Here is a 26,747-nt window from a genome sequence, read left to right on the forward strand (position 1 = left end):
ACAATATAAATAACAGTTAATCAGGATTTGCTTAAAAAGATTTTATCTCAGTGACAGAAATTCTGTTCATTGCTTACTAGTACTGTTGGATATTGTTGTCAGTCACAACTACCAAAAAGAAGTACTATGAACTATTTCTCACTTAATATACCCCGGCCATAAGTATCACTGTAAACAGGAAGTCTGTAGAGCAATTGGTGAAAAGGCACCACACAATAGCATGTTCCTATGAAACTCAATACCAAATTTCAGGAAAGCTTTAAATTGTTATTTATTTTTATAAAAGATCACAAGAATTGGATGAACTAACATTCACTTACTTATTCTCAAAGCATAAAAATACCTCCAGTAAGTACATATATATTATAACTTGTCAATGGCAGGAATTTATATTTACAATAGAACAACCAATAACAATTTCTGAACCTGTAAACAAAAGGTAGGTATGTATAAAACACAGGATTTTTCATTGAAACTTAAGTAATGGGTTGTACAGCACATTTTACTGTAAATTGATAACTATTGTGAAGTTTTAATGTCAAAAATGTGACTTGTTTAGAATCACAATAATAAGTACTAATATTTTGATATCTCATACATATATCTGTATGCAACTTTTCTCGAAGTAGCAGTACTCATTTGTGCAAAACAGCAAGAAATAAACAATTATGTGGTAACAAATTGAAATAACTTTCACACAATTAATGTCCTGCAAAAGATTCTTGCATTTTTAAGTTGTGTACAACTCTGCTTGTTTCAAGATGAAAAAAAAAACTGTATTCATGTAGGGGAATCTGTTCAAGTGTCGTAAAAAATATGTAGATTTGACAAATCTTTTGATGTTTAATTTAAAAAATAAACAACACAATTGTTGACAACACTGATAACAATACTGGCGCCAACAAAAAGCATAGCTCTTCCCTTATAGAGCTAGATATGAGGTTAATGAGTAGAAATTTAACCAGTCAGTCCCACTCATAACATCACCTTTGTGGCCGCGATCCCCCTCTTTTTCAAAATCCTGGATCCACAACATAATACAGGTATGACATTTTTCACAACTACTATATTACAGTCATATGAAATTTGTTTCACATGAGGCGTCAGAATTGAACTTATTAGAAATTATTACAAATAACGATAAAAAAAATCAAAGCAATAAAGCAAATATGGTTTTATCTTTAAAGGTTTCATTTTAAATAAAGGATCTGGCACCTACTGTCTACTAACATTTCAGCAAGATTGAACATACATGTCATATCTGTATGCGAAAAATATCTGAGCCCAACAACTACTCTTGAATTATATGGATTCTGCTGGAAAGGTTTTGAAATTTGGAAATTTGGGCCACTAAATGACCATCAATAGTAATGTTATTTAATCCAGAAAAACAATTGCTGACAAGATACTTTTAAAACATGTCTCAACAGGCTCCTGCATCTTGATATAGAATTAAGTACCTGTTTATAATTTTGATAGCAGTTCCAATAACCCAAAAGATCTTATTGTGAAGGTCTAGGGTACCTATATCCTGTGGTGATGATACAGAGTGATACCACAGTTTATATTGTAATGATTCTGACAACAAAGCACAGCTAGGGACTTCACTACATTAAATACACAACTATGAACACAACTCTTGAATGTAGAGTGATAATTTTTTGTCAGATTTTAACTTTCTTGAAATTCTTGAGTAAAGGCTTATCATGAAATTTAGAGATAAAAAAAACCAGATGCTCCGCAGGGCGTAGCTTTATACGACCGCAGAGGTTGAACCCTGAACGGTTGGGGCAAGTATGGACATAACATTCAAGCTGGATTCAGCTCTAAATTTGGATTGTGATTAAATAGTTGACACAGCAAAGGTTTCTGACACAGAATGAATGTGTTCTAATGAAATTAAATTTTTTGTTTTCTCTTAGAGCAATTCACTATGCTGTTGAATATTATTCCTCTCAAAAAAATGTTTGAAGAAATTTTCTTTTTATTTATGAAATTTCAAATGAGAAAATTGAACCCATTTTTTTTAATCACATCCCCCTTTCCCTTATTCCAAAACTAATCTCAATTAAAATTTCTAATGGAGTTTGCAACAATTACTACTCATTTAAATACATCATAAAATATTAAGATGTAAAAAACTGCTTGTTATCACTGAATGGTAAAGATTATTTTAATTTATCAGTTGGTAGTAAAAAGTGAATATACATTGTATATTGTATATATAACAAAGATTTAAGTTGATTCTGGACAAAGAAAGATAACTCCAAATAAAAAAAATTCTTACAATTAGATATTTCTTGCTTACTATTCTGGACAAAGAAAGATAACTCTAATTAAAAACAAAATAGCTATTTCACAATATTTTGCAATAAGATATTTCTTGCCATTGCACAATACTGTGCAATTGAAAAGACTTGCTATTGCACAAAACTTAATATAATAATTTTAGATCCTGATTTGGACCAACTTGAAAACTGGGCCCATAATCAAAAATCTAAGTACATGTTTGGATTCAGCATATCAAAGAACCCCAAGATTTCAATTTTTGTTAAAATCAAACTAAGTTTAATTTTGGACCCTTTGGACTTTAATGTAGACCAATTTGAAAACAAGACCAAAAATGAGGAATCTACATACACAGTTAGATTTGGCATATCAAAAAACCCCATTTATTCAATTTTTGATGAAATCAAACAAAGTTTAATTTTGGACCCCAATTTGGACCAACTTGAAAACTGGGCCAATAATCAAGAATCTAAGTACATTTTTAGATTCAGCATATCAAAGAACCCAACCGATTAATTTTTTGTCAAAATCAAACGAAGTTTAATTTTGGACCCTTTGGACCTTAATGTAGACCAATTTGAAAACGGGACCAAAAGTTAAAAATCTACATACACAGTTAGATTCGGCATATCAAAGAACCCCAATTATTCAATTTTGATGAAATCAAACAAAGTTTAATTTTGGACCTTTTGGGCCCCTTATTCCTAAACTGTTGGGACCAAAACTCCCAAAATCATTACCAACCTTCCTTTTATGGTCATAAACCTTGTGTTTAAATTTCATAGATTTCTATTTACTTATACTAAAGTTATGGTGCGAAAAACCAAGAAAATGTTTATTTGGGTCCCTTTTTGGCCCATAATTCCTAAACTGTTGGGACCTAAACTCCCAAAATCAATACCAACCTTCCTTTTGTGGTCATAAACATTGTGTTTAAATTTCATTATTTTCTATTTACTTAAACTAAAGTTATTGTGCGAAAACCAAGAATAATGCTTATTTGGGCCCTTTTTTGGCCCCTAATTCCTACACTGTTGAAATCAAAACTCCCAAAATCAATCCCAACCTTTCTTTTGTGGTCATAAACCTTGTGTCAAAATTTCATAGATTTCTATTAAAAAGTAAAATCACAAAAATACTGAACTCAGAGGAAAATCAATTTGGAAAGTCCATAATCACATGGCAAAATCAAAAAACAAAACGCATCAAAAACGAATGGACAAGAACTGTCATATTCCTGACTTGTTAAACTTAATTTATAGTGCGAAAACCAAGAAAATGCTTATTTGGGCCCTTTTTGGCCCCTAATTCCTAAAATGTTGGGACCAAAACTCCCAAAATCAATACCAACCTTCCTTTTGTGGTCATAGACCTTGTGATAAAATTTTATAGATTTATATTCACTTTTACTCAAGTTAGAGTGCGAAAACTAAAAGTATTCGGACGACGACGACGACGCCAACGTAATAGCAATATACGACGAAAATTTTTTCAAAATTTGCAGTCGTATAGAAACTAATAGTAAAATGAACCAGATGCTCCGCAGGGCGTAGCTTTATACGACCGCAGAGGTTGAACCCTGAATGGTTGGGGCAAGTATGGTCACAACATTCAAGCTGGATTCAGCTCTAAATTTGGATTGTGATTAAATAGTTGACACAGCATAGGTTTCTGACACAGAATGAATGTGTTCTAATGAACTTAAAATTTTTGTTTTCTCTTAGAGCAATTCACTATGCTGTTGAATATTAATCCTCTCAAAAAAAAAATTTATGTCAAAATTTTTCATTTCAAATGAGAAAATTTAACCCAATTTTTTTAATCACATCCCCCTTTCCCTTATTCCAAATTAATCTCAATTAAATTTCTAATGGAGTTTGCAACAATAACTACTCATTTAAATACATCATAAAATATTAAGATGTAAAAAAAACTGCTTGTTATCACTGAATGGTAAAGATTATTTTAATTTATCAGTTGGTAGTAAAAAGTGAATATACATTGTATATAACAAAGATTTGAGTTGATTCTGGACAAAGAAAGATAAATTAAAAAATAATATTGCTATTTCACAATATTGGGCAATTAGATATTTCTTGCTTACTATTCTGGACAAAGAAAGATAACTCTAATTAAAAAAAAATATTGCTATTTCACAATATTGTGCAATTAGATATTTCTTGCCATTGTGCAATATATAATATAATATTTTAGATCCTGATTTGGACCAACTTGAAAACTGGGCCCATAATCAAAAATCTAAGTTCATGTTTGGATTCAGCATATCAAAGAACCCCAAGATTTCAATTTTTGTTAAAATTAAACTAAGTTTAATTTTGGACCCTTTGGACTTTAATGCAGACCAATTTGAAAACAGGACCAAAAATGAAGAATCTACATACACAGTTAGATTTGGCATATCAAAGAACCCCATTTATTCAATTTTTAATGAAATCAAACAATGTTTAATTTTAGACCCCGATTTGGACCAACTTGAAAACTGGGCCAATAATCAAGAATCTAAATACATTTTTTGATTCAGCATATCAAAGAACCCAACCGATTAATTTTTTGTCAAAATCAAACGAAGTTTAATTTTGGACCCTTTGGACCTTAATGTAGACCAATTTGAAAATGGGACCAAAAATTAAGAATCTACATACACAGTTAGATTCCACATATCAAAGAACCCCAATTATTCAATTCTTGATGAAATCAAACAAAGTTTAATTTTGGACCCTTTGGGCCCCTTTTTCCTAAACTGTTAGGACCAAAACTCCCAAAATCAATACCAACCTTCCTTTTATGGTCATAAACCTTGTGTTTAAATTTCATAGATTTCTATTTACTTATACTAAAGTTATGGTGCGAAAACCAAGAAAAATGCTTATTTGGGTCCCTTTTTGGCCCCTTATTCCTAAACTGTTGGGACCTAAACTCCCAAAATCAATACCAACCTTCCTTTTGTGGTCATAAACATTGTGTTTAAATTTTATTGATTTCTATTAACTTAAACTAAAGTTATTGTGTGAAAACCAAGAATAATGCTTATTTGGGCCCTTTTTTGGCCCCTAATTCCTAAACTGTTCAAACCAAAACTCCCATAATCAATCCCAACCTTTCTTTTGTGGTCATAAACCTTGTGTCAAAATTTAATAGATTTCTATTAACTTAAACTAAAGTTATAGCGCGAAAACCAAGAAAATGCTTATTTGGGCCCTTTATGGCCCCTAATTCCTAAAATGTTGGGACCAAAACTCCCAAAATCAATACCAACCTTCCTTTTGTGGTCATAAACCTTGTGTTAAAATTTCATAGATTTCTATTAACTTTTACTAAAGTTAGAGTGCGAAAACTTAAAGTATTCGGACGACGACGACGACGCCAACGTGATAGCAATATACGACGAAAATTTTTTCAAAATTTGCGGTCGTATAATAAAAAGTTTGTTCAAACCATTAAACTATGTGTTCAAGAATATAAAACAATAAGGCAAACATTTTGAGAGAAAAACTGAAAATTTCAGTTGAAGACTGTTCTATTGTTTTTATATATAGAGAGATACAATGTCTTCCTCTTCCAAAGAGAGGCTTCTCTAAGAATTAAAAAACTTTTAACTCTTACTAATGGCTATTATGCATACAAAAAAAAATGGGAAAAGGGTGTTTCAAAAATTTAAGGGGTTGGTGGTGATATTTTTCTGGCCATTTTGTATGAATTACAAGCAAAATGGAAAAAAAATAATGGGTGATTGTGGGTCTTAAAAGTGTCTCTGATCCCCTATGGTTTTAATTCTTAATCAGAACATAAATCAATTTAAGTCACAACATTCCTAAACACTGTGTCACATACATTGATTTATATGTCTGTGTCCAAAATAATGCAGTTTGTTTTCTTTAAAATACATCAATGATAACTGAATCTGTAGGTAAAACTGGCAAGAGAATACCCTTGCCTCACAACACTTTTTGTATATCAAAGAAAGTAAATTTGATTATCTCCCTTTCATCATATTCTGATTTCCTTCTTTTAATCATGTTGAACTTGGATGATATTTTGAGGTAGTGGTCTTTATCAATATGTGTTTAGATGTTTATGAGACATTTGGATTACATGGCACATAGATAGTCAAACTCACAGACGGACAGACAGAGATTCCTATACACAGCCCTGCTTCTTCCTGTTTGAGTGATATAAAAAGAGATAGACAACAAAAATTAAAACCAATGTTCATTAAAATATGTAAAATTATAAAAAGCATAATCCTAAAAAATTTAGCAACCAAAATTATCGGTAAAACACTGTCATGAAGTCAAAAATAATTTTTGTTTAATAGGAAGCATATACCGGTATATAAAATTAAAAATAATTTCTTTAACATCAATAATATATACAAATTTATTAGGGTTGTACTAAAAAAAGATGTATTAATAAATATTTAGGCTTTGAAGGCACCACTTTCTAAATTTCTATAGGCGTTGGGTTTTGACCATACTTTTGCAATAAATCATTTTAGCGGTGGTGCTTTAAAAGTATATTTCTTTTTCAGTACAAGTTAAATAATCAATACACATACAATACAAAGTTTTTTCATAGGTTTTACTTAAAATAACAATATTGTAACCTAGTACCTTCCATGATAAATCCTTAAATGTATGCATGTATGGATCACATGACAACACAACAACTTCTAACAAAATCATTCACACTTATAATGTGTGGGTGTAATACCATTCTCTTCAGATATTTATTTCAGTGTATTTCAAAAAATAACAGAGTTCATTCATGCATAGCCAAAATGTTCTGATACGGTGTATTTCAATAATATATGCTAGCTTATTTTCACGCTACCTGTCGTTAAATTTACACTTTTCATTGTTCAAGAAAATAACATTATCATATGAAAAAAGAAAAATTATATGACATATGGACTGACGGAAGGATGGAAGGACAGACAGAGGTAAAACAGTATACCCCCCTTTTTTTCAGAGTGGGGATATAATATAATAAAATAATTTGAATTATCTCCAATTATAAAGTTTTCAAAATTAAAGTCTGTCAAAGATATGCAATCGATGCAAAACATTTAGATAATTATGAAAAGACATACACTGAAAATGTACCTGATTTTAGAACATGTGGCCAACACAAAGGTTAAATACATGTAGTTCTGGAGTAGAACATTGTCAATCATGAAAGGGTCTATCACATCAGGAATGTTATCACACACTGGATTACTGACACATCTAACATTTAATGGAATGATAAATGTTAAAACACATTCTGTCATGAGATCTATAGCACTTATTTGTGTAAATTACATAATTATTAAAGGGTCATCCATAATTGTCAAACATTTTCCAAAGTACACTTTTTCCGATCCCCAACCCTCCCTCAAAATGTGTACATCAACCGTTTTCAGTTTTCAAGACAAGAATAAATCATTTTTAATTAAAAGAAGATCCTGTCTATTACAGTTTATTCTAATAAAGAAATTTGCATTGAAAATAAAATAAAACATGTCTGGCTGTTTTTTTTATGACATATATCTGTGAGATTTGTTTTGCATGCCATCATAATCTGTATGCTACTTTCAATGTACAATTTCGCGTTATTTTCAAACGCATAATGATAAATGGTTTAATCGCAGTGATAATAAAACAAACCCTGCAGATACGATTTTTTAACCCCCTTCCCTCAAGTGTACTTGTACACTTTAGAAAATGGTTGACAATTATGGATGACCCCTAACAAACCTATATAACATGTATCATAAAAACTTACCATGAATGATGATTGAGCTCAATAAAAACTTTATAGTTTATGTTAACTTAACTTAGTCTAAATAAAAGTTCACCCATTTCAAGTAGGTTCCTACCAAGTTCAATTCAATAGAATTAAGCTTATGTAAGAAATTTTGAGTGAACTGTAATATTCACTTAAAATCTTGAAGGCTTAAGAATTTTACACTTATTTCAAATTTCAGTCATAACATATTTTCTAATCAATAAACATTCTTAGATAAAATTTCAACAAACAGATCTTCATTTAAAATGTCTTTTTTTTTAGGTCCAAATTCATTCCCATTTTCATCCTTTCAGATTTCTTTTTCATCCCAAAATTTATCTATTTTTATCAATTATTCAGACAAAATAAATCATAAAAATATTCTTAAAAAGTTCAACCTCAATTTTTCTGAACTACAGAGATCTAGATACAAAAGCAGAAAACAAATCCATGTTTCTCTTTGTTAGCAACAATATCTAAAACACCACCATTACAAAATTTGACAGACTGCAAAATTTGCATCTGATTTTTTTTTTACAAAACGCTCACAACAATGAAATAGTTTACATAATAATAGCATCAATTCTTCACAGGAACAAGGGAGATAACTCTTTGAGCTGCCCATTGTATCTGCCATTCATGATATTCTGTCTGTGTGTCATTACACTTCATGAATTCCATTCACAAGGATAAATAACATTTCTTGAGAAAAATTTGGAGAGTCCAATCAAATTTCACTGCTCTTTTCTTTTTCTCTAAATTAAAGAATTTTATTCCTCTTCATGTCCATGAATAATTTATTCTTTTATCTTACAGTTACAACAATGAATGTTGACAATATTTTTTTTGATTTCTTGAACACTTTAGTCTACTATAAAGATGGGTCATCTGAATTGTCTTTAGAGATAAACTGATGAAATGGAATGGTATGGTCCATCATTACCGGCTGGAGCGGTAAAATTGGCTGGACTGAGACTGACGGAGGAAGTGGACTTGTCGGTAGCATGCCACATGTTGTGGCAAACATGATAGGGCTAACTGGAACTGTAAAATAAAATCATAAAAAAATTATTATCACAATACAAATTGGTCTATCTAAAAAAAAAAAATAAGCATGCACAACAAAGATATTTAATGAGAATATGTGCCAACAGGAAACAATGACAAACTTCAATGTCCAGTGAACTGAAAAAATCTAGGTCAAAATCATAATTTTATATATTTTTAAAAAGTTTACATTGTTATTAATATGTGTACTGATTTTCAAATTGGTGTAACCTCGACTTTAAGTATCCTTTCAAAATTTATATCTGGGAATGTGTTAACAATTTAATTAGAACTTAAATCTCACTTATTTTTCTAAGATTTTTTGGGTTACACGAGTCACAAAAGTGTCCCTATAATAACAGTAACACATAAATATGTTTAACCCTGTCACATTCTTAATGTGCCTGTCTTAAGTCAGAAGCCTGTAGTTCAGTGATTGTTGTTGGTTCATGATTTTAATAATTATTTACATAGCAGAATGATTGCCACATACAAGGGGGAATAACCAGTACCGTATGTGATTAGGTTGGATGAAGACATGACAGAAATAGATAGTCTTCCTTGTTATTTATAAATAAATATGTGTAGCCACATTTATAGAGAAATAAACAGTACCTGATGTGACAATAGGCTGGCATGAAGATATAACAGGAACAGTTAGTCCTCCTTGTTTAGCAAAACTCAACTGCTGTGTGATTTGTTGTAGTTCCGTCTGCTGTCGTACAATGGCCGACTGTAACTGCTGAGCTTTGTCTTGAAGCTGTCGATACAACTGTTGTTGTACTGGAGTAAGGAACAACTGGAAAGATAAAAAAAAATATAATTTCTTATTGACAAATCAAAATGAATTAGTTCTTAAAAATAAGTATTTTAGTAGAATAAATTATGAGTGTTTTGATAACTGGCCTTTCCGTAATAAATCTTTACTGGGCACACAATGTACTTGGAATACAATTTTTTTCTTGAAACATTAGATCAAGTAATTTGATAGACTGATTTCATAGTTAAGTAGAATAATCATACTTTTTTTCTAATGCAAAACCTAAAGTTCCAAGTCTTGTATTCATGGCAAAATAATTACATTAGGTGTATGTTTCATTATAATACGTTATTCTGATTGGCTAACAGCACATCACATGTTATTCCGTAAACAATTGCATGAGACAATAACATTTATCATGCTTGATGACACGAGGTCCCATAATAAAGTGCACAGGTGAATTAAATAAAACTGGATAACAATCGTGTTTTCATGATCTTAGCTAAAAAAATGTAATCATAAGTATTGAATGCTTCTTTTTGTAACTTTATAGGGTTGTAAAAGCGTTGACCGTGCGTACATTTTTAGAATGAAGCGCTTCCGCGCTTCATACAAAATGTACTTCGGTCAACGCTTTTACACCCCAATAAATTTACAAAAAGAAGCATTCAATTCTTAAATAAGGTCTTAGTTTTGTCGGAATAAATCTGTCTTGAAAGACCATACAATTGGGTTAAATAAACTTGTTATATGAAATGTAAAGTTCTTTTTGTAAAAATGGTAAAAAGAAAGATACACTTTTATCTTTTGAATATACAGTGTAACCTGCCTTATTCAACACCTGAGTATTCCAACATCATTAACCGACCCATTTGCAAGGTCCCATAATATGCCTATTTTGGCAGAAAAAAACCTGAGACCGTGCTTAATCAAACATATTTTTCTGGTCCTCCAGTGTGTTCAATAACACAGGTCACACTATACTTGTATACACTATATGTATATTAACCAACCTGTGGAGATGTAGGCTCGACCACTGGGGACATTTGTGTAGTACTTGTGGAGGGTGTTGGTCCTTGCTGTAAAAAAGTTTAAAATATATTTTATATTTTAGTATAACACATCATTTTAGCAGCAACTTTTTGTTTTACTTTTTGTGTTAACTATTGTTTTTTTTGTGCAGGCAGATTTTTTATAGCTAATCCAAAAATGGAATAATGAATGCAGAAAATAAGGATCACTGTCCAAGCTTGCTGATATGGTACAGTAGTTTAACCTCACATGACCCTCTGTAATCAGACAATTGAATATTAGTAGCTGATTGAATAGTCTATGCTGTAACTGAAGTGGCCATAAAAAAAACCTTAATGGACCCTCCATGATAATCAAACCATCTAAAGCCTTGCCTGGTTTAATAGGCTTATATTATAGTCTAATCTGTAAGAAAAGTCTTTGTTACCATAGTAACCTTACCGGACTCTTCATGGTAACCAGACCAGTGGGAGGCTGACTTTGACCCAATGGCTGATGTTATAGTATATGTTGTAACCGAAGTATGTTACCATAGTAAACTTACCTGACTCTCCATGGTAACCAGACCAGTTGGAGGCTGACTTTGACTCAATGGCTGATGTAGTAGTCTATGTTGTAACAGAAGAGTATGTTACCATAGTAACCTTACCTGACTCTCCATGGTAACCAGACCAGTTGGAGGCAGACTTTGACTCAATGGCTGATGTAGTAGTCTATGTTGTAACAGAAGTGTATGTTACCATAATAAACTTACCTGACTCTCCATGGTAACCAGAAAAGTTGGAGGCTGACTTTGACTCAATGGCTGATGTAGTAGTCTATGTTGTAATAGAAGTGTATGTTACCATAGTAACCTTACCTGACTCTCCATGGTAACCAGACCAGTTGGAGGCAGACTTTGACTCAATGGCTGATGTAGTAGTCTATGTTGTAATAGAAGTGTATGTTACCATAGTAAACTTACCTGACTCTCCATGGTAACCAGAAAAGTTGGAGGCTGACTTTGACTCAATGGCTGATGTAGTAGTCTATGTTGTAACAGAAGTGTATGTTACCATATTAAACTTACCTGACTCTCCATGGTAACCAGAAAAGTTGGAGGCTGACTTTGACTCAATGGCTGATGTAGTAGTCTATGTTGTAACAGAAGTGTATGTTACCATATTAAACTTACCTGACTCTCCGTGGTAACCAGACCAGTTGGAGGCTGACTTTGACCCAATGGCTGATGAAGTAGTCTATGTTGTAACAGAAGTGTATGTTACCATAGTAACCTTACCTGACTCTCCATGGTAACCAGACCAGTTGGAGGCTGACTTTGACTCAATGGCTGATGTAGTAGTCTATGTTGTAACAGAAGTGTATGTTACCATAGTAAACTTACCTGACTCTCCATGGTAACCAGACCTGTTGGAGGCTGACTTTGACCCAATGGCTGATGTAGTAGTCTATGTTGCAACAGAAGTGTATGTTACCATAGTAAACTTACCTGACTCTCCATGTTAACCAGACCAGTTGGAGGCAGACTTTGACTCAATGGCTGATGTAGTAGTCTATGTTGTAATAGAAGTGTATGTTACCATAGTAACCTTACCTGACTCTCCATGGTAACCAGACCAGTTGGAGGCTGACTTTGACTCAATGGCTGATGTAGTAGTCTATGTTGTAATAGAAGTGTATGTTACCATAGTAACCTTACCTGACTCTCCATGTTAACCAGACCAGTTGGAGGCAGACTTTGACTCAATGGCTGATGTAGTAGTCTATGTTGTAATAGAAGTGTATGTTACCATAGTAACCTTACCTGACTCTCCATGGTAACCAGACCAGTTGGAGGCTGACTTTGACTCAATGGCTGATGTAGTAGTCTATGTTGTAACAGAAGTGTATGTTACCATAGTAAACTTACCTGACTCTCCATGGTAACCAGACCTGTTGGAGGCTGACTTTGACTCAATGGCTGATGTAGTAGTCTATGTTGCAACAGAAGTGTATGTTACCATAGTAAACTTACCTGACTCTCCATGTTAACCAGACCAGTTGGAGGCAGACTTTGACTCAATGGCTGATGTAGTAGTCTATGTTGTAATAGAAGTGTATGTTACCATAGTAACCTTACCTGACTCTCCATGGTAACCAGACCAGTTGGAGGCTGACTTTGACTCAATGGCTGATGTAGTAGTCTATGTTGTAATAGAAGTGTATGTTACCATAGTAACCTTACCTGACTCTCCATGGTAACCAGACCAGTTGGAGGCTGACTTTGACTCAATGGCTGATGTAGTAGTCTATGCTGTAACAGAAGCTGTAGATGCTGTGAAACTGTCTGTGGAATGTATTTACTGGTAGGGATACTAGATGATGGTGAGTTGTCATTGTCTCCTAATTTTGATGATCCTACAAAATAATTTATTAATTATAACTACATGTAAATAGTACAAAAGATAAATAAATTAGTATTATTTCTATGGGACACAATTTATACCCCAGCTTGTGTATAAAGTTATAAAGGGACATAACTCAAGAGTGGTAAAAGTCACACTGCCCAAAATTGTACTTGATCTTTAGTTTTGTGGTAAAATCATTGTGTATAAGTTTCACAACACTTGATGGAGGCAAACTTAAGTGAAAGAACAAACAAAAAAAGCAGCATAAAATATTGACATTCTACAATCAATTTAGAGATTAAAAGATTAAAAATAAATATGTTAACTCTGCTTCATGTTCATGTGAATTTCCCAGTCAGGGACCTTGTCCAGCATATCTTCATGGTGGTTTATTTTTTTTAAAATTTTATTGTAAATGACAAGTTTGTTCTCAATTTAAAGACTAACAAAAGCTCAACATATTGTGTAGACACATCTTATGTTGAAAACTGTGTTTGGACCTTCAGGAAGACATATAAGGCCACAGAACAAACATATGGACTACAAACCTGCTCTGTCTGAAGAGGCAGACTCCACACTGCGACAGGAAGACATATTAGGCCCTGAGGTAACAGAACAAACAGATGGACTACATACCTGCTCTGTCTGATGAGGCAGACCCCACACTGTGACAGGAAGACATATTAGGCCCTGAGGTAACAGAACAAACAGATGGACTTCTTTCCCTTTTGTTTGCAGTGTGACTATTGGTTGTATTATATCCCATATCTTTCCAGAGATTTTCTCTAACATCTGAATAACTATACAAGACAGAAATGTTTATATTAAATAGTGTAACACTGAAATTACTAGAGAATGGGCACAGATGATGCCCCTGCTTGCATATAAATTTATACTATGACATTTTTAGAAATCTGTAGAAGTGGCACTGCCCAAATTCAAACTTTTTTATGGTAATATGCATTATGTATAACTTTCACAACATTTGGTTGAGACAGTACAATTATGTGCACCCAACAGTTAGTTAAAAACAGAGTTAAACATTTACAAGCTGCATTCATATGAATCACTCTTTTTCAACTGCTTTATCTTTATCATGGACTAATATTTCGCTACATAGGCCCCTGTTATGCTCATTGTTGAAGACCTATTGTTGTGTTAATCATTAGGTGGATAGTTGTATCATTGTCAATCATACCACATCTCCTTATTTCAAATTGATACTCTTAAAACTTGTCAAAACAGGTACCAGGTGTTATCATATGCACTTACTTAACTACAACATTTGTACACACTACAAACTCTGGCTTAGAGTTCCACTGATGATATGTGATGTAATACCGTGTCCGTAACCAAATCCATTGTTGACCTTTGGTCAGAAATCTGTAATACCTTGAGGTTTCCTCCCCTTTCTGCATCACTGTTCAAAATATGGTGATTGTAGTACAATATTAATTAATAATTGATAACTATTTTATTCATATTAATACAGATATTTATTCCAATTTATAGCGAACCAAATGAAAGTTTTCCACAGAGTCGTCTGCTCTTTATCAAGGTATTTAAACTTTTGCAAGTTTACTTGTCCCATTGAATCAATACAATAGTTTTTGTTCTCTGTGTACACTAGTAAATGTGCCACACATGATAATCGTGCGAAAAATCATGTGTTTTTTTCGCACGGAAAACGCCCAAATCGAGCTACATCTGATAATCGTGCGTAAATTTCATGCATGATTTTCGCATGATTCCCGCACGAAAATTATGCGTAAAGAGGTACGTGCGTATTACATGGAATAAATTTACGCATGAGAATCATGTGTTTATCAAAACACATGATTATCGTGCGTAGTCATGATCAATTATGTAGTGAATTATTTTATTGTTTTTATTGTCTGGATTTGATAACTTCTTTTTTCTTGTTAATGTTTTGCCAACTTTTGGTATCTTCTATTTTCAATTTTATACCAATAAGAATTGAATTTTTTTGGAAAAAATATATATATGTATGGTTTGATTTTTATGTCACAGTTGTATTGCCCGCACTTTCGATGGAACAGTCAATATGTACTTCATTTTAAAGCAATATAGTTGTTATCTGTGTTTCCTTATAGTCACCTAGTGTGCAACTAAAATATGTTTCTAATGCAGTATACACATACAAGGATTTTGGTAAAGAAATCTCAGTCATACAATAAATTGTTGCTAAAAAAGGTGAATATTGATGATAACTCTGATTTAAAATCCATTTAAACATTCTACATGTATATTCAAGAGTACAGCAACAATATCCCAAGTATTTTAGTGCTTGCCTCTGGTTCATATAATATTTCATTTTCACATTTTTCAAAACTTGTTAAATTTTTTTCTCTTCTTCTTACATGTCTTATGTTTGGGTCTTTTTATAGCTTGGTTTTTTTATTCATTGTTCAAGGACATAGGGTGACCTGATATTACTTTATACTGTATATACATCATTTAAACAACTCTTGTGAATATTTTTCTCATTGGCAATTCAACCGAATTTCTTTACTTTGTATAATCTTTGGATCATATTATATCAAGAGTAATTGTCCTCAACAGTGATTGTGTAAAATATAGTTTCCTTTTTACAGTTTTGAATGTCTCCATTTTCTTCAAACTTTCTTAGTACAACACCAAAATATAAATTTCAAACTTCTAACTTTATTTTCAAGTATTTTTGTTCACAATTTTATTTCTTCAGTTTTCCAAGTACAACATGTACATGAATGTCAAAATGAATGTCTTCTTCATGAATCCAAATATTGGATTTTTCTTGTAATATTTCAAATGTTTGTGAAGTTTTTCCATGTTTGTGAGGTAGTCTTCTATGTCCTATATTGGTTATTCTTCATAGTGTTCACTGTGAATGGTAACTGAAATAAAATATTTAAAAATAATATAAATTCATGAAATTTGACTTCAGTAAATTAAGTAATTCGATAATAATTAAAAGTGTAATTCACTTAAGAGGTTTCAAACAGCTTATAATGTATCCGCATATATAAAAAAAAAGATGTGGTATGATTGCCAACTGTCTATATCTACAAGAGACCAAAATGACACGGACATTAACAACTATAGTTCACTGTACAGCCTTCAACAATGAGCAAAGCCCATACCGCATAGTTAGCTATCAAAAACCCAGAAATGACAATGAAAAACAATGATTGCCAATGAGACAACTGTCTATATCTACAAGACACCAAAATGACACGGAAATTAATAACTGTAGGTCACTGTATGACCTTCAACAATAAGCAAAGCCCATACCGCATATTTGGCTTTAAAAGGCAATTCAAACGAGAAAACTAACTGCCTTATTTATATAAAACAAGAATGTGTCCACAGTACACGGATGCCCCACTCGCACTATCATTTTCTATGTTTACTGGACTGTGAAATTGGAATAAATTCTCTAATTTGGCATTAAAATTAGAATGATCTTATCAAAGGGAACATGTATACTAAGTTTCAAGTTGATTGGACTTCAACTTCATCAAAAACTACCTTGACCAAAAACTTTAACCTGAGTGGAACAGACGGACGAACCAACAGATGGACGGACGAACGAACAGACGCACAGACCAGAAAACGTAATGCCCCTCTACTATGGCATAAAAATGAAGGAAAAACAAATATGTAACATATAAACAAACAACTACCACTGAATTAGAGACTTGGGACAGACACATACATAAATAATGTGACGGGGTTAAACATGTGAGCGGGATCCCAACCCTCCCCTAACCTGGGACAGTGGTATAAAAGTACAACATGAGAACTAACTATAACCAGATGCTCCGCAGGGCGCAGCTTTATATGACTGCAGAGGTTGAACCCTGAACGGTTGGGGCAAGTATGGACACAACATTCAAGCTGGATTCAGCTCTAAATTTGGATTATGATTAAATAGTTGACACAGCATAGGTTTCTGACACAGAATGAATGTGGTCTAATGAACTTAAAGTTTTTTTATTGCCTTTGAGCAATTCACTATGCTGTTGAATATTAATCCTCTCAAAAAAATGTTTGAAGAAATTTTCTTTTTATTTATGAAATCTGAAATGAAAAAAATTGACCCCCCCGCCCAATTTTTTTTTCACATCCCCCTTTCCCTTATTTCAAAACTGATCTCAATTCAAATTTCTAATGAAGTTTGCAACAATAACTTCTCATTTAAATACATCATAAAATATTAAAATGTAAAAAAAGTGCTTGTTATCACGGAATGGTAAAGATTGTTTTAATCTATCAGTTGGTAGTAAAAGTGAATAAAAATTGTATATATAAAACAATGATCTAAGTTGATTCAACTACTATTCTGGACAAAGAAAGATAACTCCATGGAATTTCTTGCTATTGCACAATATTGTGCAATTAGATATTTCTTGCTATTGTGCAATACTGTGCAATTGAAAATATTCGCTATTGCACAATACTGTGCAATTGAAGATTTCTTGCTATTGCTGAATACTGTGCATTTGAAAATTCTTGCTATTGCACAATACTTAATATAATAATTTTGGATCCTGATTTGGACCAACTTGAAAACTGAGCCCATAATCAAAAATCTAAGTACATGTTTAGATTCAGCATATCAAAGAGGCCCAAGAATTCATTTTTTGTTAAAATCAAACTTAGTTTAATTTTGGACCCTTTGGACTTTAATGTAGACCAATTTTAAAACGGGACCAAAAATTAGTAATCTACATACCCAGTTAGATTCGGCATATCAAAGAACCCCAATTATTCAATTTTTGATGAAATCAAACAAAGTTTAATTTTGGACCCTTTTGGCCCTTTTTCCTAAACTGTTGGGACAAAAACTCCCAAAATCAATACCAACCTTCCTTTTATGGTCATAAACCTTGTGTTTAAATTTCATAGATTTCTATTTACTTATACTGAAGTTATGGTGCGAAAACCAAGAAAATGCTTATTTGGGTCCCTTTTTGGCCCCTAATTCCTAAACTGTTGGTACCTAAACTCCTTAAAATCAATCCCAACCTTTCTGTTGTGGTCATAAACCTTGTGTTAAAATTTCATAGATTTTTATTCACTTTTACTTAAGTTAGAGTGCGAAAACTAAAAGTATTCAGACGACGACGACGCAGACGCCAACGTGATAGCAATATACAACGAAATTTTTTTTTAAATTTTGAGGTCGTATAAAAATCAGTTGAAAAAGGCTTAACTCATCAAATGGAAAAAAATACTAGTGGACGTGTTAGTTTTAGAATGTTAAAAAACTACTGTAATGTTTATGTTTATTGTATTTAGGAGAGGAAAACTCTTTAATAGTTAGAGAATAGAAACTAAAAAAATCACCATTTTTTTCATTTGTAAAGGGGCATAACTCTATACAATAAAAATGATGTCACCAAAATCCAAAAGTGATCTTAGTTTTGATGTTATACATTTGTACTAATAAGCATTGTGTTTAAGATTCATAACATTTGGTTGAGGCAAACCTTAAGTAAGAGAACTCATATCAGCAGATTGAGAAATGAAGTTTAGGAATTTTTAAGGGGCATTTCTCTAGAACGGTAAAAGGGATGCCACTTAAATTCAAACTTGATCTGCATTTTGTGGTTATAGGCATTGTATACAACAAGTTTTACAACATTTGATTGAGGCAAACTATAGAACTAGAGAATGGAAACCAATTTTGCAACACAAGTATGTAAGGATGTACAGACAGACAAAAATTAAATGCCCCTCTGCTTCAGCATGGGCATAAAAAGGAGATGCACAATGGGATTATGGGAAAAGTTTCAATAAATTATGCATGTTATGAATTATGGGTTTAAGCAGGAAAAAAACCAAATACACAATATGTGTTTTCTAGTGGTCAGATAAAACAAAGTTGGTCAGATAAACCAAAATACATGTCATCCAATTTTATAAAATTCCATGTATGTTTGACAAAGTTATTGATGTCCAAAAAACTTTAAAAAGACTATTTAAACCTAATTGTTGACCATACCAAAGACAGAATTTAAAATCGCTATGTCTAGCTTTTGCCACCAAAAAAATCTCTGACAGCAAAAAGCAATACATATATATTCATTAACGCTGTTATGGTTTAATATCCTTCTGATAAGTTCAATATTTTGGCATTTTAAGTCATACTTTCCTAAACTGCTTGAAGTGACAAATGTTATTACACTAAATTCCTTGAACATGTTGAAGGATAGATATTTCAGTTTGAGAAAACAAAATTTTTGCACATTTTTTTTTAAGTACCTATAGCTATTGACAATGATTGATGAGTCTAGTCATTTCTGGTTAATTTTGTAGGTTCTTGCTGTCTTCCATAACTGTATGTTGTACATGTTGTTTTAATTTTTTCATTGGTTAACATTTTGTATCCTTATAAGTTACCTTATGGTATGGATTTTGATCATTGTTTAAGGCTGTACAGTGTCAAGTGAATGTTTACATCTTAATGAGCTGTGTCCTATGGTCTTTTAATTGATAGTTGGTCACATTAAAGATCATACCTCATCTCTTCATATTTTATGTATGCTGGTCCATTGAAAAAACTCCAAGGTTACATGTACATAATTTAATTGTTATATTTTTGCAAATACTTAATGAATGGCTATCATCTATTTTGAATTTATTAAACCATAAAACTAGTTTTTGACTCTTCACATTGAATAATCCGCGAAAGGAGCAAAGACTGGCGTCCAGAATATGAACTAGCACGCAATAAATTGAATTATGTGAAAATGATAAAACTGTTTGGTTAAAGATGTCGAACGCTATTTGTCATAAATTACCTGAAAAATCTAAGAACAGATCTATAGGAAATATCAGGGTAGCGACTGACGTCTGACTGAATAGATGAATGAGGCTGAATATTAAAATACTACTTTTTCATAAATATTCCTGGAGCAATGAACATAGAAAATTTCTCGCTCGGACACACACTCCATAATCTAGTATATTATACACTATAATATTATAAGAGCATTTACCTGAATCCAGGGAGGCACTCTACTGTCTTCAAATGGCACTAAAGACAAACTCTGTAAAAAATAAAATTTAGAATGGAAATGGGGAATGTGTCAAAGAGACAACAACCAGACCTTACAGTAGACAACAGACGAAGGCCACCAATGGGTCTTCAATGTAGCAGTATAAAGTATGTTTTGCCTGTATGAAATCCTGATAATTATCAATTCAAACTTCAATAAACAGCTGCGCCATGAGCGCATGATAAGCCCTTAGTCTTGTGTGAGAAGTTTTATGCAATAATCATAAATAGTCTCTGAGATACCGCGCGACACGTGGAAAAATCATCCCCAAAAAAATACAAATCTTTAGATTAATATAACTAAGAAGTGTGTAAAGTTTTAAGCAATAGTTATTAATTGTTTTAAGACAATCATGACAATGGATCATATGAACCCTACCCCCCTTTAAAAAAAATCAATAACCTTTAAATTAAAAATTTTGAATCTTTTTTCATCACCAAAAGTTATACAGGTCTTTTGATTAATATAATTAAGAAGTGTGTGAAGTTTTAAGCAGTAATCAGAAAATATTTTTGAGATACAGCGTGACATGTGAAAAGTACACACCCCTGTTTTAGTTATCAAGTCCTGTAAATCACAAAGTTTAAATCCTATTTCGTGTATTTACAACAAAAAGTATACAGACTGTTTGACCATCATAAGAAACAACTATGTTAAGTTTCATGAAATTTAGATAAGCAGTTCTCAAGTTACGGTTTGACATATAGACAGACAATTATTTGTATACCATAATAAGACCCGTCAAATTTTTTGTCAGACAGGCGTACAAAAAATCTTTAAAACTACATGTACAGAGTCTGACAAGAAAAAATATTCAAACTAAGTTTTCATTTCATTACATACATGACATACCTCTCATCACACAATTATTCATTGACTGGTGCTCCTCATATTGATATGCACATAAAATCAATATGAAGATATATGACTCCACCATCTATTTAATCTAGAAAGCAATGCCTAAAATGAATTCTGTTCTGTTGCTTAGCCATGTTAGCTTCTCCTACTTCTTGAAGGACTTGTACTTTCATTGAAAGTGCTAAAAGAAATAATGTTTAAATAAAACCACCAAACTTGCCTTGAAAAAGTTTGACTATACAAAAACATTGGAATGTTCTTATCAATAAAACTAAATCAATATGACCCTTGAGTAAAGAGCTGAACAAAAGTGGTTATATTTTAGCTCTGAATCCGAAATAATTTATAATGCCAATCTTGGGGCAATAAGTCATTTAATAATTAAGAAATAATTCATGGGGGCTTGAATATATCGTTATTTTACCACGGGTTGGCCCTTTATGACAAATATTTTACCCTGAGCGATAGCGAGGGGTAAAATATCGGCATAAAGGGACAACCCGTGGTAAAATCTAGATATATTCAAGCCCCCATGAATTATTTCGATTCTAATAGGACAAATACGGCAATTGTTTTGAATCGAAGCGCTCTAGGTGGAGGCCATTATTTGCCGTTCTCATAAATTAACGCACTTTTAGATTGGCGTAAAAGAACGGAGCAAACAGAAAAAGTGGCATGCTGAAACTATTCACAAAACTTATTTAGATAGATTTGGATGAATTTTAATGATAATTATCCTATATGTCTTTTATGTATAGAAAAATGAGCTTATACCACATTTTAGCATCGTTTGTTGACGTTTCCTTGTTGTGATGATTTTCGGTATCAGAAGCGTGTATTTTCCCGTAAAATGCTTAAATTATAACGTCATCATTCTATGACGTCGGGTACTTCATTCATAAAAAAACATATGACGTGGGAGTACGATCGGAACAGCCAATGCAATATATTCATATTTTACCACGGGTGTGTACTCAAAGCGTTTAAAGGACGTCATGTTAGAATCATGATACATCATTGGGGTAGCTAGGTCATTGCTACATGTACGCCCAAACCTCGGTGATGAAGCCAAAGAAACTGCTGGTAGTGGATATTAAAGCGGGGCATGACTTATTTCATCTGATTTACTGATTGTTGTTCCTCTGTTATGATATTGTAATTATTGTATTTATTTATGTTGGCCTAATTTGTGTTGTATGGCCTGATAGTTGTTTACCAAATAATCTTATAACTGTGCAGTTCAGAAATCACTGGAACAATCACAGAATGATTGGAACTTTCTAGAATGATCCTTATAAAAGATGCGTAATTTAAACTTCTACGTTATTCCAGAAACTTCCGTTGTAACTTTCCAGGATTTTCCACAATGTTCCATTATAGAGTGTTCTAGAATTTTCCATGACAACACTATATATACAGACACTAAAGTTAAACTCTCATAATTAAACTTGGACATAGACATTGATAGACATTAGTATTCACAGCATTTGGATTGACACGTTTATTCTACAAACAACATCATACTGGATTGTGACCTTAGTAGTGAACATAATATTCAGATTGGATTCCGAAAGATATCCGGATACAGATACAGATAAAAGAGTGTACTCATATTTTGACAATTAAGTTAACAGTAATATTTGTAAAATACTTCGTGTATACTTTGTATAATAAATATTGTTAAATTCTACTATAGATTTGTGTTATTTTGTTGTCTACAATTTAAGGCGATTTCTTGCTGTAACACCTCCGATATCCAATTTATCACAAATAAATCGAAATAATTATGTTTTTCAATGTTTGTTTACAATCCGATGCAGTGGCAAATTCCAAAGGGACACATAATTTAAAGCATATTTCTTACTAAATAGATTAGAATGACCAAAGAATAACAGAACATAGACATATAGAAATTATGCACTTAAACACCCCCCCCCCCCCCCCCCCCCCCCCGCTAAATCCTGTTAATTAAATTCGACGAAGATTTGCTCTAAATGCTTTGGTTTTTGAGTTATAAGCCAAAAACTGCATTTTACCCCAATGTTCTATTTTTAGCCATGTTTAGCCATTGCGGCCATCTTGGTTGGTTGGCCGGGTCACTGGACACAATTTTTAAACTAGATACCCCAATGACGATTGTGGCCACGTTTGGTTTAATTTGGCCCAGTAGTTTCAGAGGAGAAGATTTTTGTAAAAGTTAACTTTGACGACGGACGACGCCGGACGCAAAGTGATGGGAAAAGCTCACTTGGCCCAGGTGAGCTAAAAAGGCAAACCGAATCTCAGCTCATAATGAATTGGTTTAAAAAAAGGGGAGAAAGTGAGTATAGAATTCACGGTAGATTTAGAATTTAACAGAAATAATATGATACTAATTTTCATCACTTATTTTCGCAATTACAAGCCATTGAAGAAAGACTTAGAAGGTTGATGTACTGCTAACAATGCAATACTTTTATTTTTATTTAGATGATTTTTTTATACCAAATTTAAGTGTACGCCCAGGCATTTTGACGTAAACGTAGCTACGTGCATGTACATTATATGCATGACCATGTACTTTGAAATTTAAAGTTATTCATAATTACACCAAAAGTTTATCTATTTTAAAATAAGGAAGTACTGTATCTGATAAATGGACTAAACTAGGCAAGGTTTCTTGTTTAATATTGGCTTTGAACTAGCTGTTAGTAACTCAGGGAGTACTCTCAGATATGTACTTAAGTCTTTTTTGTTAAGGGAATGTGTAAGATGTCTTTCTGTTGTTTTTTTTTAGATTGATGAGTTAGGCCTTGTTCACTATAATATCCCCAGATAGATGGGTTTGACATAAAAAAAAATTACTAGTCTAGCCCCATCACATTCTGTACATGAGTATCAGCCTGTAATTCAGTGCCAGTGGTTTGGTTTGTTGCTGTATATCATATTTTTATTTTTTTTGTTCTTTTTTTGTACATAAATTAGTCTAGTTAATTTATTTTGTTTGAAATCTTTTACAAATTTGTCATTTTCATTTGGGGTCTTATATAGCTGTCTATTAGATATGGGCTTTGCTCATTGTTGAAGGATGTACATGATGTAAGGTGACCTATAGTTATTAACTTCTAATTAATCTCTGGTGAAGAGTAGTATTTTCTCATTAGTGTAAACAATATTGTATTTTGAAAATAATAATGTAAACATTACAATATCATGTGAATCTTGACAGTTTTATTAGGATTGGAAAACAAGTGAATTTTAATTTGTACACATTTCTCTCTTTTCTCATTGACAATCATACCACTTTTTCATATTTATACATTAATATAACGTACTATTAAATAGACCTTTCATCTCCTCCAGGGGTCCACTTCCTATGTACAACACACAGCCTGACAGCATGATTTTGAGTTGCTAAAAAAAAAGTTGAGATATTTTGGCATTACATTTGTTAATATATTTTAAACCTCTGCCTGCTTTAAATTTCCATATGAACATGATTAAGGTATGAATGTTTAAACTTACATATAGCATTTTATTCAAAGATGCCCTGCAGCCCAAGATTGATAAATAGCAAAAAAAATCCCAATGTTTTTTTTTTACAAATTTTAAAACATAATCACTGATTTGGCTAAACTTTTTGGACCTTTTGGATTATAGCTCTTCATCTTTTATATAAGCTTTGGATTTCAAATATTTTGGCCACGAGCATCACTGAAGAGACATGTATTGTCGAAATTCGCATCTGGTGCAAGAAAATTGGTACCGTTAATTTTATTACTACCACTGGGTCGATGCCTCTGCTGGTGGACTATTAGTCCCCGAGGGTATCACCAGCCCAGTAGCCAATACTTCGGTACTGGCATGAAAATACGGATTTTTTGTGTTATTAAAATTTACTGTTACAAAATATTAGAAATTATTATAAATTAAGGAATGTATCTCCCTCATGCAAAGCTCTGATTCCTTTCACCCTTAACCTTAAACTTTTTGGACCTTTTGGATTATAGCTCTTCATCTTTTATATAAGCTTTGGATTTCAAATATTTTGGCCATGAGCATCACTGAAGAGACATGTATTGTCGAAATGCGCATCTGGTGCAAGAAAATTGGTACCGTCAATCTTATTAAAATAACCTTTGAACCAGTCAACTCAGATTTCAAAAATTGTGGCGCCAATGAATTTCTTTATTTTGTGCTCTTTCACAATATTTAATATATTTTTTGGTATATTTTCTTTACTTCATATTTTGGCTGGCCTTTATCATTGTTATAGCATTGACTTTTTTGTTACCTATTTAACATGTTTAACCATGTTAACTGTGTTCGTTTGACTTTTCTTTAATATTCATTGAGTGGGGACCGGGCGAGTTAGTGAAAAAGTGTAAGTCCACTGTGGGGAGATTTGTCAGCAGGTCGAGTTGTCTTGCTTCCGTTCTTGGACTGAGTAACGGGTTTACATGAATCACAGGGGTTTGTTACATTTTTCCGGGTTTACTATGCAACCACGATTTATCGGGGTTCGTATGGATGGATAGTAAACCCGGCAAATTGTAACAAACCCCTGACGGCATGTACGCCGGTATAAATTCAAAAGGTTGTAAATTATAGCACTAGTATCTGCTCTTATCCATTTAAAACAAGTTTAAGATTATATTTACCTTTCGTTGCGCTTTCCAAGTACAAAAAAGTGGGTACATAAATCCATCAATGTTCCAGTTCAAGCAGTTGGTTTGGATCTTGTTCATTTCTATTTTTTGGTCGCCGGTTTCTTCCAGTTAATCGACAATTAATAATACATTTATACTAAACTTTTGACCTCTCAGTTTGAATAAATAAAAGAGTCTTGTATTATCTTTCTGGCGGTCCCTTTCTGGCTGCCTCTGTCCAATCTTGTTAAAATACAGTTAAGAAAATCAAATCAGCAGACGCACGAGCGTCCATGGATTTTGCATCATAGTATAAAAAAAATGGCAACGGTGAAAAGTTTCCGGGTTTTCGTATTAAACGTGCAAAAATGTCTACGTAGTTTTCTAGTTTGGTTTACGGATGGATATATGAGCATGAGAGTTAGTCTGGAATCAATAATAGGGATATATATTGTATAGAGAATAATGAACAAAAAAGTGCAGAAGAAAGGACAAAAAGAATTGATATTGAATAAGCAATAATTATATAATATCATAGGCCTACTGCCGGACTGATTATTATTTATTTCTTTTAAGTCATTCACTTTTTTTACATTTTGTTGTTTTCCATGATTCAGAATCAAATTACTCCGCTGACTCCTTTTGTGATGTGGGATGTAGTGTGTTTGTGGAGGAGAGGGGAGATGGAATTTGGGGGAAATTGACAATTTGAATTAATCAAATCAGAGAATTTAGAAATCTCAGTAAGAGTGTAAATAAATAAAATACAATACATAGGAATACTCTTGGTTTGTTAGTGTTCCTGCCGAAGATATCTCCAGCTTCCTCCATTAATAAAAACTTACCAACCACGAATTATACATTTTTTTTTCTGAATTTAAAGATCGGGAAA

At 32.6% G+C, this 26,747-nt stretch overlaps 1 protein-coding gene and 1 long non-coding RNA gene across 3 annotated transcripts in view; both read right to left on the reverse strand.

Annotated features, from left to right (window-relative positions):
* Positions 1-5,739: 5,739 nt before the first annotated feature.
* The window catches only part of LOC134695828 (circadian locomoter output cycles protein kaput-like), a 56,728-nt gene continuing 35,720 nt past the window's right edge, over positions 5,740-26,747 (reverse strand). Inside the window, exons 10-15 of one of the 2 annotated variants that reach the window (XM_063557260.1) lie at positions 14,575-14,722; positions 13,939-14,102; positions 13,140-13,312; positions 10,897-10,962; positions 9,739-9,922; positions 5,740-9,114 (exon numbers count right to left, since the gene is read on the reverse strand). In XM_063557260.1, coding sequence (XP_063413330.1) covers positions 8,948-9,114; positions 9,739-9,922; positions 10,897-10,962; positions 13,140-13,312; positions 13,939-14,102; positions 14,575-14,722 — 902 coding nt within the window. In that variant the 3' untranslated portion in view covers positions 5,740-8,947. Of the gene's footprint in view, positions 9,121-9,738; positions 9,923-10,896; positions 10,963-13,139; positions 13,313-13,938; positions 14,103-14,574; positions 14,723-26,747 lie in introns of both variants that reach the window. The other variant, XM_063557259.1, reaches the window with a different exon arrangement.
* Positions 15,968-26,185, reverse strand: LOC134695830 (uncharacterized). The gene is made up of 5 exons (XR_010102852.1): positions 25,868-26,185; positions 24,542-24,620; positions 21,222-21,408; positions 20,310-20,360; positions 15,968-16,199 (listed from the first exon to the last, which is right to left on the reverse strand). It is a non-coding gene; the product is annotated as an uncharacterized LOC134695830 (long non-coding RNA).

This window comes from Mytilus trossulus, chromosome 14, assembly GCF_036588685.1.
Source record: "Mytilus trossulus isolate FHL-02 chromosome 14, PNRI_Mtr1.1.1.hap1, whole genome shotgun sequence".
NCBI lineage: Eukaryota > Metazoa > Mollusca > Bivalvia > Mytilida > Mytilidae > Mytilus > Mytilus trossulus.